We start from the raw sequence: 12799 nt of genomic DNA on the forward strand, positions 1-12799 counted from the left end.
TATGTTTCACATAAAAACAATGGCGTCTTTCTGCACCGATTTTTAAATGTGCGCTGGTTTTTCTTAAGTGCCCAGAAGGTTTTTTTGGGTGAGGTCACATACGCAGTCCTAGGTAAAATGTAAGTTGATCAAAAAAATACTAACCTAAAAAAATCATAACTAACTGAGTTACGCTGACGCAGAAACTTTTGGGAAACTTGGATATTTTAATTTAAGCCAAAAAAAGTGCCGTGCGCCAAAAAACCTGCGCAGATAACTGGGGAAAATTGAGCCCGTAGATAGATAAATAGATAGAGAAACATATAGATAATTAAATGAATATCTAATTGATAACAGATGGTAAATAGTTAAAAGACAGGTAGCTAAGTGGATCAATACCAGAGAGATAGATGGGCAGTTTCTTGTACTCCTACAAGAAAAAGCTTCAGACTATCTCAGAATGGTAGGGAGAGCATTAATGGGAAGCAGAGTAGATACCAGTTACTTCCCAGCAGAGAGGAAGATAAGACGGGGGGGAGAGTCCTAGCTTGGTGGGGCCAGACCTTCATACTGAGCTCAGCTCTGGTTTCTCAAACACAAGGATGCCATCCAAGCTGTGGAAGTAGTGCTGGAAAGGAATGTGAGACTGAGCCCTAGTGTCAGGAGACTGGGTCGTGAGGAACTATTAGAAAAGCCTGGACTCTTCAGTCTTGAAAGGTGGCAGATGAGAGGTGACATTATAGACAGATAAGATACTAAATGCAATAGAAAAGCTTAATATGAAGCATTATGTCGAGTTGAACTTCGACTGCAGGAGAAAAAGGGACGTGGTGGGTACAAAGTGGCAAAAGGGAAATGCAGACTAGTGTCAGAGAGCACTTCACAGAGATTAACACTGGAGCGGGCTCCAGATAGAGAACTGTGGACAAAAACATCAAAACCTAATTCTTCAATCTGACTCCTGGCAACTGAGTCTTTGCAGTGGGAAATTCATCTCGCACATGATTGGTACCGTACCAGGTCAGAATGGCGCAGTGTGTATTGTACATATACATGAGCTGAGATGGAGACTCACACGAGCGGTACAATACCAGACAGGAATGAATCATTCCCTTTTACCTGGTGTGTACTATATAAGTACAAGAACTGACACTGAGACATACATGAGCTGTACTGTACCAGACAGGAGTGAATCATTCCCTTTTACCCGCTGTGTACTCTACCTGTACTGAGCTCACATGGAGACACTCTCAAACCATACAGTACGAGACAGGAATGAATGATTACCATATACCCCAGGGTATCATATAAAGAAATACCCTCAATCCTTTACACTGAGTATCATTTATGGGAATTATCAATGTAATCTGATAATAATGAAAATATAAGTCTTTGAAACATTCTGTAATAATTCCCAGAACATTTTTTCTCAAATTGCTTGCGCCTTGCATTCCTGCCGTTTATTTTGGGACTAGATATTGACTGCCAAGTGAAAAAAATAGCTTAATAGATTCCAGCAGGAGTCAGGAAACCATCTCATGGAGAGAGACTGGAGATCATTGCATGTTTGAGGAGGGAAAGAGCTAGGGAGTAATTATATTACATTTTTTAAATATTTCCTCCCCCACCTCTTACTAATCACAAGCTGGGTGGAGGCTGAGCCAATGGTAGGCAGCCTAACCTCGGTACTTGCTCACCCCCATCTCTAATACCTGCCCAACACACACAGAGTGGACAGAGAGAGAGAGAGAGAGAGAGCTGGGCTATAAGGACATCATTCTGTACGATTCCATCATTTCCAGGCTCATCACTGCTAGTGGGCAAGAGGACTGGGAAGGAATGGATAAGGAGAGTAGGAATACTAACATGAAATATATATACATATATATATATATAATTGAAACTATTCCAAGGCTTTAAATAAAGCTGAATAAACTTCTTTTAAATAGAACTCTCAGTTTATAAGACTATAATCTACAGAACAATTTGGAGATAATAAGCTGGAATATATATATATATATATATGCACGCTGGAGAATGTGAAAGTGGGTTGAAATTGACACGAAATAAACGCGGAGATATTCACACACAGAGGTGGGCTCCTTTCCCCCTCACCGAAATCCTGGAACTGGATTAAGGAAAGTGTAGAAAGGCGCCTGATGTGACAGCACAGAAACCGCCAGCCTAGGATTTTAACTCGTTTCTTGCCACTGGGGAAGATCCAAGGGGAGGAGAGAAATAGTGAATTGACGGGAGGGGGTTAATAAGCAACTGAGTTCTGTCATATGGATGTGATTTTTTTTTGTTGCTCTCTAACCAGTATGCACAGAAAATCAAACAGCAGCAGTGACTGCCCCAGACTCTGCTCCCTCCACAACTGAAGGAAGAAAAGGTAGCGAGAGTTTCAATTAGCTTTTTTTGCTTGGTGGGTGGGGTCGGGGGGCCAGTTGGAATGGACTCGTGGATTCGATGCTACCGAAGGTGAAGGAAGAGAGGAAAGTGTTTGAAATAACGAATTTGAAAAGTGGATGAAGAGGAAGGAACTGGGCTGACATTGTCCGATGTCGAACATGGGAGCCGCTACCGTCTCCAGCAGCCTGGGAGTCTTGCTGTATTGCTCGGTCCTCAGCTGTGTCTACGCTCTGGTGAGTGAGTGAGTGAGTGCCTGTGTTCCTTTAAAGAGGAGAGCGTGTTTTAATGACATGTGCACAGATTAATTTATTGGGTTAATCCGGTTCGATGATACCACATATTTCTTATATTAGTTTCTGATGTTATATATAGGTATGTGTGTATTATAGATTACTTATATATTATAAGATTAATTTTATGAATGTATACCTGGAGCTAGAGACAACCTCTAGTCGCTCTCACTTCCAAAATAAGCTGATCTCTCTCTCTTTCTTTTTATATATATATTCAGATATGCATGTATGAGTGTGATCATATACTATATATTTACGTGCATGCACCATTGGATAAAAATTGAAAGACTTTGCTGCCTGCAGTCTATATATATATATATATAAAATATATGCATAGACTTTCTTTCTCACTACATATATATACTTTCCTTTATATTGTATGTATATATTTTACATAAATGCACATGAATATATACGTGTGAGTATACGCTATATATAATATCTACTTGTACATAAACTATAGGATAGACATTACGCGGTTTTACTGCCAGCTCACTGTCTTGCCAGACCTAAGTGCAGATCAGATAGAGTCATGATTCTAACCCCGGTCCTGCACTCATATAGAAACATAGAAACATAGAAAAAACGTGCAGGAGCAGGCCATTCGGCCCTTCGAGCCTGCACCACCATTCAATATGATCATGGCTGATCATGCAACTTCAGTACCCCACTCCCACTTTCTCTCCATACCCGCTGATCCCCTTAGCCATAAGTGCCACACCTAACTTGAATATATCCAACGAACTGGATGCAACAACTTTCTGTGGTAGAGAATTCCACATCTAGTGAGATCTAGTACTAACTGTTAGGCTCCATCATCTCTTCTTCCATATGTGTGTGTGTTTGTGTCTGTGTTCAAATCCCTCCATGGCCTCACTTCTCCCTATCTCTATAACCCGCTCCAGCCCTACAATCCTCCAAGACTGTGCACTCCTCCAATTCTGGTCTCCTGCAAGTTCCCAATTTTAATTGCTCCACCATTGGCAGTCGTGCCTTCAGCTGCCTAGGCTCTAAGCTCTGAATTCTCATCTTAAATCTCTCCACCTCTCTGATTCTTTTTCCCTCCTTTAAGTTGCTTCTTAAAACCTACCTCTTTGATCCAGCTTTAGTTTTCCTGTCATTTATGTGGCTTGATGTTAAATATTGTCTAATAACGCTCCTGCGAAACATCTTGGGATGTTTTTACTAAGTTAAAGGGGCTATCTAAATGCCAGTTGCTGTTGTCTCTATGTGTCTTTGTGCGCATGTGTGTGTCTGTATGTGTGCGTCTGTAAGTGAGTGTGTGTGTCCATGTCTGTGTGTCTGTCTGTGCACATGTGTGAATGTACAAGTATGTGTGAGTGTGTGTCCATGTCTGTGAGCTTGTCTCTGTGCCAGTGTGAATGCGTGCCAGTGTGAGTGCATGCCAGTGTGAGTGCGTGCCAGTGTGCGTGTGCCAGTTTGTGTGTGCCAGTGTCTGTGCATGCCAGTGTCTGTGCGTGCCTCTGTGTGTGTGTGTGTGCATCTGTTTCTTTTGCTAATTATCCTAAATCTATGTCCTCTGATTACCAACCTCTCGCCAGTGGAAACAGTTTCTGCCCAACTACTCTATCAAAACTCCTCACCATTTTGAACACTTTATTAAACCCCACTTATTTAATCTATCAACTGACACCGATCATGAGGAGATAGTAGGAACATTTTCATTTTAAAGGTTACTATTTAATTTGGAAAATGCATTGCCGTTATCGGCTTTTCATTTTAATTTTTCTTTGCTATTTCCTCCCTTTATCCTCTCCCATACTGTGGGTTCCACAGGATCGTGTCCCCCACCCCCCGCTACCTTGTCCAAGTGTCCATCTTTTGTCTACGAGTCCAGACGGAGGAGGCTGTTTGATCATAGGGGTCTTCATGGCCAAGCTTGATTCTGTTCATACCTGATATCCGCACATATGTATGTGCAACCCAGCACCTCCCCACTGCCACCACCCTCCCGCCCCCCTGCCCCCCCCGAGCCATGATCAGGGTGGGAGCTCTTGACTGCTTTGCTCCCCTGCCCTTCCCATTCCAGAGGCACTGCAGGCAATCACACCTGAGATCAGTTAACTCAGCACAGACTGCAGCTCCAATGTGGGATTTATCCACCTTTGTCCCTCAGTTAAGAGAGAATAAACAAACTTGCATTTATATAGCGTCTTTCTTGACCTCAGGACATTCCAAAGCGCTTCACTGTCGAAATATAGGAAGCACAGCAGCCAATTAGCACACAGGTATTTATCCCACAAACATCAATGAGATAAATAACCAGATAATCCATTTTAGTGGTGCCGATTGTGGGATAAATATTGTCCAGGAGACCGGGGAAAACTGAATAGTGCCAAGAGATCTTTTACAACCACTTGAGAGGGCAGATAGGGCTTTGTTTTAACGTCTCATCTGAAAGACGGCACCTCTGACAGTGCAGAACTGGAGTGTGGTGCTTGAACCTATGACCTACTGAATCAGAGTTGAGAGAGCTACCAACTGACGCATGGCTGACATAAAATACACAGTCCATGACCAGCAGCCTCAGGGCAAGCAGACTATTGAGATTGTTGGTGTTGTAAGAAAGGATGTGGAGCGCTCTTGATAAATAAGTGACAGAAAAATCAATCTCAACAGCAGGAGAATGCAGGGAGGTTGTTTAGAAACCAGCAGTGACTCCAGAACCCGGGGTATGAAACATCAAGGCTGAACGAAAAAGGTTACCAGGAATCTTACCTTGTGTCTGATTTAAAGAACAAAGGTAAAAATAAATCAACACATCAAACCTGAAATAAAACCCCAAAATCCCAGAAACATACAGCAGGCAGGTCAGCAACTGTGAAGAGAGAAAAAAAAGAGAAATTAGTGCTTTGGCTTGGTCACCTTCCTCACTGCTAATTTACAAAAAGAATTTGCCACACTTCAATAAAATATCTTCTGCCCTATTCTCCATCTCATGTTGGAGTGGGGTTCCAAGGACCTTTGATATCTTTTTTACTTGAGCACATAATCTAGGCTGACACTCCAATGCAGTACTGAGGGAGTGCTGCACTGTCGGAGATGCCGTCTTTCCAATGAGATGTTAAACCGAGGCCCTGGCTGCCCTCTCGGGTGAATGTAGGAGATCTCATGGCATTGTTGGAAGAGCAGTTAAATCCTGTCCAACATTCCTCCCTCAACTAACACCACACACAAGCAGAAACACTCACCTAGGAATTTATTTTTCTATCAGAAACTATTGACTTAGAGCCTTTCTGAACCTCCCTTGCTGGCTCCACTGGCAATTTTAGCACCCAGCATGAAACTGAGCTAGGTCGCAGGTTAGAATTCCTGGTTTGTGCTGAGTTTGCTGATCTCAGTTGGGCAATGGTAAGGGGGTACAATTGGACTTAGTACCCCTTGGTGGAAAAAATGAATCAGTCAGTGTTCTCCTGCTCCTTACTGCTGACCAGTGCCCCCTGGTGTGTGAAAACAAGATTGGCTGTGATGCCTCTATTGCGGAATAGCTCAGTGTGCAGATGAAGGCCTGATACAGAAGGGTGTCATGCAGATGAGCAGCTACAGCCAAGAGACCCTGAAGGGCTGGCAGAGCCCACATCCAGCAAAGAATATAGTTGAGATAACATGAAGAATGGTCACATTGAGAATGGTGAGAGACTGCAAGGCGGCTGGAGTGACCTGTGGTTGCCTGGGTCCCTGTTTTCACAAGCACAGAGCAGAGAGAACTTCAGAAAGGACATCCCATCGGATCAAACAGCCCGCTGCTCCCGACAAACCACTTGAACTGTCAGTGGAGAGTTAAAAGGCATGTGAATTCCACAGAACATCTGGAGTTACAGAAGTAAAAACCCACGGCACCAGGCTTCAAAGGAAGACTAACTTTGGGTTCTAAAAATAAAGCAGGGTTGTATCGAGCAGAAATTACAATGGGCCGTCTTTCTAAGTAATTAAACCAGCAAAGAGAAATCTGAACCAGAGACCAAAGCAGCCGACACACCGCAGTCATTGCCAGGGAAACGCCTTGGCACTTAAACATCTTGTAAATTCTTTTCATTTCTCTGTCAGTCGTTGGAGATTTGTTTCATATTTTCCTTGTCGCAGTTCATCACCCCCTGTCCTGAAGGATCTGTCCCTTGGGTCCCACAAGGTAGCCACCACCCCCGCACCCCCCCCCCCCCCCCACCCCCACACTGAAGGTGCTCTCTCTTCGGCTGGATGATGACTGAAGGCACACCCTCCCTTCACTTGGTGGCTGTGCCTTCAGCCATCTAGGCCCTAAGCACTGGAATTCCTTCCCTAAAGCTCTGCATCTCTCTACCTCTCTCTCCTCCTTTGAGACCCTCCTTAAAACCTGCCTCTTTGACCAGGCTTTTAGTCACCCATCTTAATATTTTCATGTTTGGCTCAGCATCAGTTTTGGTCTGCTAACCTTCCTCTGAAGCACCTTGGGACATTTTATTATGTTAAAGGTGCTATATAAATGTAAGTTGTCGAATGAACTTAGAGCAAACAAGTTCAATTTGTAATATGGAGAGGATTAACATAAGTTGGCACGGGCTCGACAGGCCAAATGGCCTTCTTCCGTGCTGTAACCATTCTCTGATTCTATGAAGTGTCAGTATTCTTAGGAAATGGATGAGATAAAAAAAATATACACTCACAACTGAAATGAATGAATCATTGAACAGCTTAATAAATAGTTCATCCAACCATTGGTTCTTGAATTAACTTTATAAGGGGAACTGAACCAAAGCGTCACAGCAGCAGATTGACAGCAAAGAGTTAACTTGTTACGAGGTATATGGGGAACAATACCGTCATCTTGTTAACAAACAGTCAGCAGATTTTGCACTGTGCAAATTTGGCTGTTGTTGTTGGTGTGGCTTTTTAACCCAGTGGTGCATGTCAGTCTTATATGGTTCAGAAATGGTGCCAATCTAGTCAGCTCATAAATATGTTAGTAATACGAAGGAGCTCATTTGTATAAATTCAGATTTGTGTAACGGTAATATTCATGCACAAGCAATTTTTAGCTCCTAACCATGAGTGCATGGACTGGAAATTTCCGTATGAGTGAAATTTTAAGGGTGGATAAAGGGGAACTAGTGGATGTGGTATATTTGCACTTCCATTTGACAAGGTGCCACATAAAAGGTTACTGCACAAGATAAAAGTTCACCGAGTTGGGGGTAATATATTAGCATGGATAGAGGATTGGCTAACGAACAGAAAACAGAGAGTCAGGATAAATGGTTCATTCTCGGGTTGGCAATCAGTAACTAGTGGGGTGCCGCAGGGATCAGTGCTGGGACCCCAACTATTTACAATCTATATTAACGACTTGGAAGAAGGGACTGAGTGTAATGTAGCCAAGTTTGCCGATGATACAAAGATGGGAGGAAAAGCAATGTGTGAGGAGGACACAAAAAATCTGCAAAAGGACATAGACAGGCTCAGTGAGTGGGCAAAAATTTGGCAGATGGAGTATAATGTTGGAAAGTGTGAGGTCATGCACCTTGGCAGAAAAAATCAAAGAACAAGTTATTATTTAAATGGAGAAAGATTGCAAAGTGCTACAGTACAGCGGGACCTGGGGGTACTTGTGCATGAAATATAAAAGGTGAGAATGCAGGTACAGCAAGTGATCAGGAAGGCCAATGGAATCTTGGCCTTTATTGCAAAGGGGATGGAGTATAAAAGCAGGGAAGTCTTGCTACAGTTATACAGGGTATTGGTGAAGCCAAAACTGGAATACTGTGTGCAGTTTTCGTTTCCATATTTACGAAAGGATATACTTGCTTTGGAGGCAGTTCAGAGAAAGTTCACTAGGTTGATTCCGGAGTTGAGGGGGGTTGACCTATGAGGAAAGGTTGAGGAGGTTGGGCCTCTACTCATTGGAATTCAGAAGATTTAGAGGTGCTCTTATCAAAATGTATAAGATTATAAGGGGGCTTGACAAGGTGGATGCAGAGAGGATGGTTTCACTTCTAGGGGCGACTAGAACTAGAGGGCATGATCTTAGAATAAGGGTCCGCCCATTTAAAACTGAGATGAGGAGAAATTTATTTTCTCAGAGGTTGTAAATCTGTGGAATTCGCTGCCTCAGAGAGCTGTGGAAGCTGGGACATTGAATAACCTTAAGACAGAGATAGACAGTTTCTTAACCAATAAGGGAATAAGGGGTTATGGGGAGCGGGCAGGGAAGTGAAGCTGAGTCCATGATTGGATCAGCCAAGATCGTATTAAATGGCGGAGCAGGCTCGAGGGGCCATATGGCCTACTCCTGCTCCTATTTCTTATGTTCTTATTTCTTAATGAAAGGGAAGTGCCACAACAGAGTGGCAACAACTCTGAAAGCCCCTGGACAGCCTTAAAGGGCTTCTCAACCCATTAGCAGCCATTGCTGGGACTGAAGGGGCAAAAAGGGAAGCCTTTCACATGCAACCATGAGTTTGTAGGCCAGTGACACAGGAGCCCAGCATCCCGCCATCCCCTGCTTCATGACGAGGACATGAGGATTGCTAATTCTGGTTGGAGGTATTCCTGAAGGATTGATCACGTGACATCAGATCATGTGACAGTGGATCATGTGATGTTTGCTGATAAGTCCTTACTATACAGTATAAATGCACACGAGGCCCATGCTTCAGACAAGGTCACTCTGTGACCAGTAACCTTTATTTGCTAGCACTCAAGTGATGAAGGTGGGTGGAGCTTCCCCTTTTATACCTGAAAGACCGGGTTCGGAGTGTCTCCCACAAGTTCACCACCTAGTGGTCAATGTAAAACTAGTCAGTTTATACATGGGTTACAATGACAGATAAATACATGACATCACCTCCCCCACAAAGTCTTATTGGGATCACAGGTTGAGTCTCTCTGGTGGTTTACGCTCCCTTGCAGAGCGCCTGAGTTGGGGCTCCGGTGTTGGGCGCTGGCCTGAGTGTCTGCTGCTTGCGGTGCCCCAGGCCTGTCCGGACTGCCATAGTGACTGGGCTCTCCTCTGCTTGGTTCCGGTGTCTGGTCACCTGTGGTGGAGTGAACTCTACATCGTGTTCTTCCTCTGCTTCTCCTATGGGTTTGCTGAACCTCCTTTTTGTTTGATCCATGTGTTTGCGGCAGATTTGTCCATTGGTAAGTTTAACTACCAGAATCCTATTCCCCTCTTTGGCAATCACAGTGCCTGCGAGCCATTTGGGCCCTGCAGCGTAGTTGAGGACCAAGACAGGGTCATTGACATCGATACATCGCGCCCTCGCATTCCCGTCATGGTAGTCACATTGTGACTGACGCTCTCGACAATTTCTTTCATTTTGGGGTGTATAAGGGATAACCGGGTTTTGAGTGTCCTTTTCATTAGCAGCTCTGCTGGTGGAACCCCTGTGAGCAAGTGTGGTCGGGATCTGTAGGCCAACAGGAGGCATGATAAGCGGCTTTGTAGGGAACCCCCTTGGATTCTGAGTATCCCCTGTTTGATTATCTGCACTGCACGTTCCGCCTGGCCTTTTGCGGTCGGCTTGAACGGTGCCGTTCTGACATGGTTAATTCCATTGCCTGCCATGAAGTCCTGGAATTCAGTGCTTGTGTAGCACGGGCCATTGTCACTGACCAAGACATCCAGTAGACCATGGGCGGCGAACATTGCCCGTAGACTTTCTACCGTGGCAGGGGATGTGCTTGAATTTCAAATGGCACACTCAATCCATTTGCAGTAGGCGTCTACTACAACCAAAAACATTTTTCCCATGAAAGGACCTGTGTAGTCCACATGGATGCGTGACCATGGCTTGGTGGGCCAGGACCAGGGGCTAAGGGGGGCTTCCCTGGGCGCATTGCCCAGCTGAGCACATGTGTTGCACCTGCGAACACAAAGTTCCAGGTCTGCATCTATCCCTGGCCACCAAACCTGTGACCTGGCAATTGCCTTCATCATGACAATGCCCGGGTGCTCATTGTGGAGTTCTCTGATGAACACCTCTCTGTCAACCTGGGGCATGACTACACGGTTTCCCCACAGTAGGCAATCGGCCTGAATCGAGAGTTCATCCCTGTGCCTGTGAAATGGTTTAAATTCCTCAGGGCATGCCCCGTACGTGGCTGCCCAGTCTCCATTCAGGACACTTTTCTTGACTAAAGACAGTAGCGGGTCTCTATTTGTCCAGACTTTAAGCTGACGGGCTCTCACGGGCGAGTCTTCGCTTTCAAAAGCTTCAACAGCCATGACCATCTCAGCAGCATGCTCAGTAGCCCCCTCAGTGGTGGCTAGTGGGAGTCTGCTGAGTGCATCGGCGCAGTTTTCGGTGCCCGGTCTGTGCCGAATTGTATAGTCATAGGCGGCTAATGTGAGTGCCCACCTCTGTATGCGGGCCGATGCGTTTGCATTTATGGCCTTGTTGTCGGCCAAAATAGACGTTAGGGGTTTGTGATCTGTCTCCAGCTCAAATTTCCTGCCAAACAGGTACTGGTGCATTTTCTTTACTGCATATACACATGCAAGCACCTCCTTTTCTACCATCCCGTAGCCCCTTTCTGCCTGGGACAGACTTCTGGAGGCATAAGCTACCGGCTGTAACTGACCCTTGGCATTAACATGCTGCAACACACACCCAACACCATAGGATGACGCATCGCACGTTAAAACAAGTTTCTTATATGGGTCATATAACGTTAACAGATTGTTGGAGCATAACAAATTGCGTGCTCTATCAAAGGCCCTTTCCTGGCTGTCCCCCCAGATCCATTCACGATCTTTGCGTAGGAGCATGCATAGCGGCTCTAACAGTGTGCTCAATTTGGGAAGAAAGTTACCAAAATAGTTCAGGAGCCCCAGGAATGAACGCAGCTCCGTCATGTTACGGAGCCTGGGTGCTCTCTGGATCGCTTCCGTCTTGGACGCAGTAGGTCTGATCCCGTCTGCTGCTACCCTCATCCCCAGGAATTCTACCTCTGGAGCTAGGAAGACGCACTTCGCCTTTTTCAGTCGCAGCCCTACCCGGTCCAGTCTGCGTAGCACCTCCTCCAGGTTGTGGAGGTGTTCTTCAGTATCGTAACCCATGATGAGGATGTTGTCTTGAAAAACCACCATCCCTGAAATCGACTTGAGGAGGCTTTCCATATTTCGTTGAAAGATTGCGGCGGCCGAACGAATCCCGAACGGACATCTGTTGTACTCAAACAACCCCTCATGTGTCGTGATGGTGGTCAGCTTCTTCGACTCACTCGCCAGCTCCTGGGTCATGTAAGCTGAGGTCAAGTCCAATTTTGAAAAAAGTTTGCCACCGGATAGCGTCGCAAAGAGGCCCTCAGCTCTCGGTAGCGGGTACTGGTCTTGGAGTGACACCCGATTGATGGTGGCCTTGTAATCACCACACATCCTGACCGACCCATCCACCTTGAGCACCAACACAATCGGGCTCGCCCAGTCACTGAATTCGACTGGCGATATGATGCCTTCCCTCAGCAGGAGGTCCAATTCGCCTTCTATCTTTTCCCGCATCACATACGGCACCGCTCTGGCCTTGTGGTGTACTGGCCTAGCGTCCGGGTTTATGTGAATTACTACCTTGGCCCCCATCCTGGGACTGAAATAGTGAGTCAAATTTGTTCAGGATCTGTGAGCATGATACTCGCTCCACAGAAGAAATTGCATTGACATCGCCCCATTTCCAGTTCATGACAGCAAGCCAACTCCTCCCCACTAGTGCGGGACTGTCCCCTGGGACAATCCAGAGTGGCAACCTGTTCACCGAATCTTTGTGGGTCACGACTACTGTGACGCTGCCTAGCACCGGAATGACCTCCTTTGTATATGTCCGTAGCTGTGCGTCAATCGGCGATAATTTTGGCTTCCTGGCCTTGGAAGCCCACAACTTTTCAAACTGTTTGATACTCATCAGGGACTGGCTGGCCCCCATGTCTAGCTCCATTGATACTGGGATGCCATTGAGGAGCACTTTCATAATTATCGGTGGCATCCTGGTGTATGTGCTCGACATGAACTCGCTGAACTTCAGCTTCCAGCGATTTCCACCAGTGTTCATTTGGCCTCATAGGGCTTACATCGGGCCCGTCCTCCTCGGTTATCAGCCTGGCTGCAGACTTCCTGGCACATG

At 45.6% G+C, this 12799-nt stretch overlaps 1 protein-coding gene across 1 annotated transcript in view; it reads left to right on the top strand.

The window, feature by feature from the left end:
- Nucleotides 1-2549: 2549 nt before the first annotated feature.
- Nucleotides 2550-12799, top strand: part of pth1r (parathyroid hormone 1 receptor) — a 113959-nt gene continuing 103709 nt past the window's right edge. The window contains exon 1 of the mRNA XM_070876518.1: nt 2550-2624. Coding sequence (XP_070732619.1) covers nt 2550-2624 — 75 coding nt within the window. The remainder of the gene's footprint in view (nt 2625-12799) is intronic.

The sequence above is a fragment of the Pristiophorus japonicus genome, chromosome 1 (assembly GCF_044704955.1).
Source record: "Pristiophorus japonicus isolate sPriJap1 chromosome 1, sPriJap1.hap1, whole genome shotgun sequence".
NCBI classification, from domain to species: domain Eukaryota; kingdom Metazoa; phylum Chordata; class Chondrichthyes; family Pristiophoridae; genus Pristiophorus; species Pristiophorus japonicus.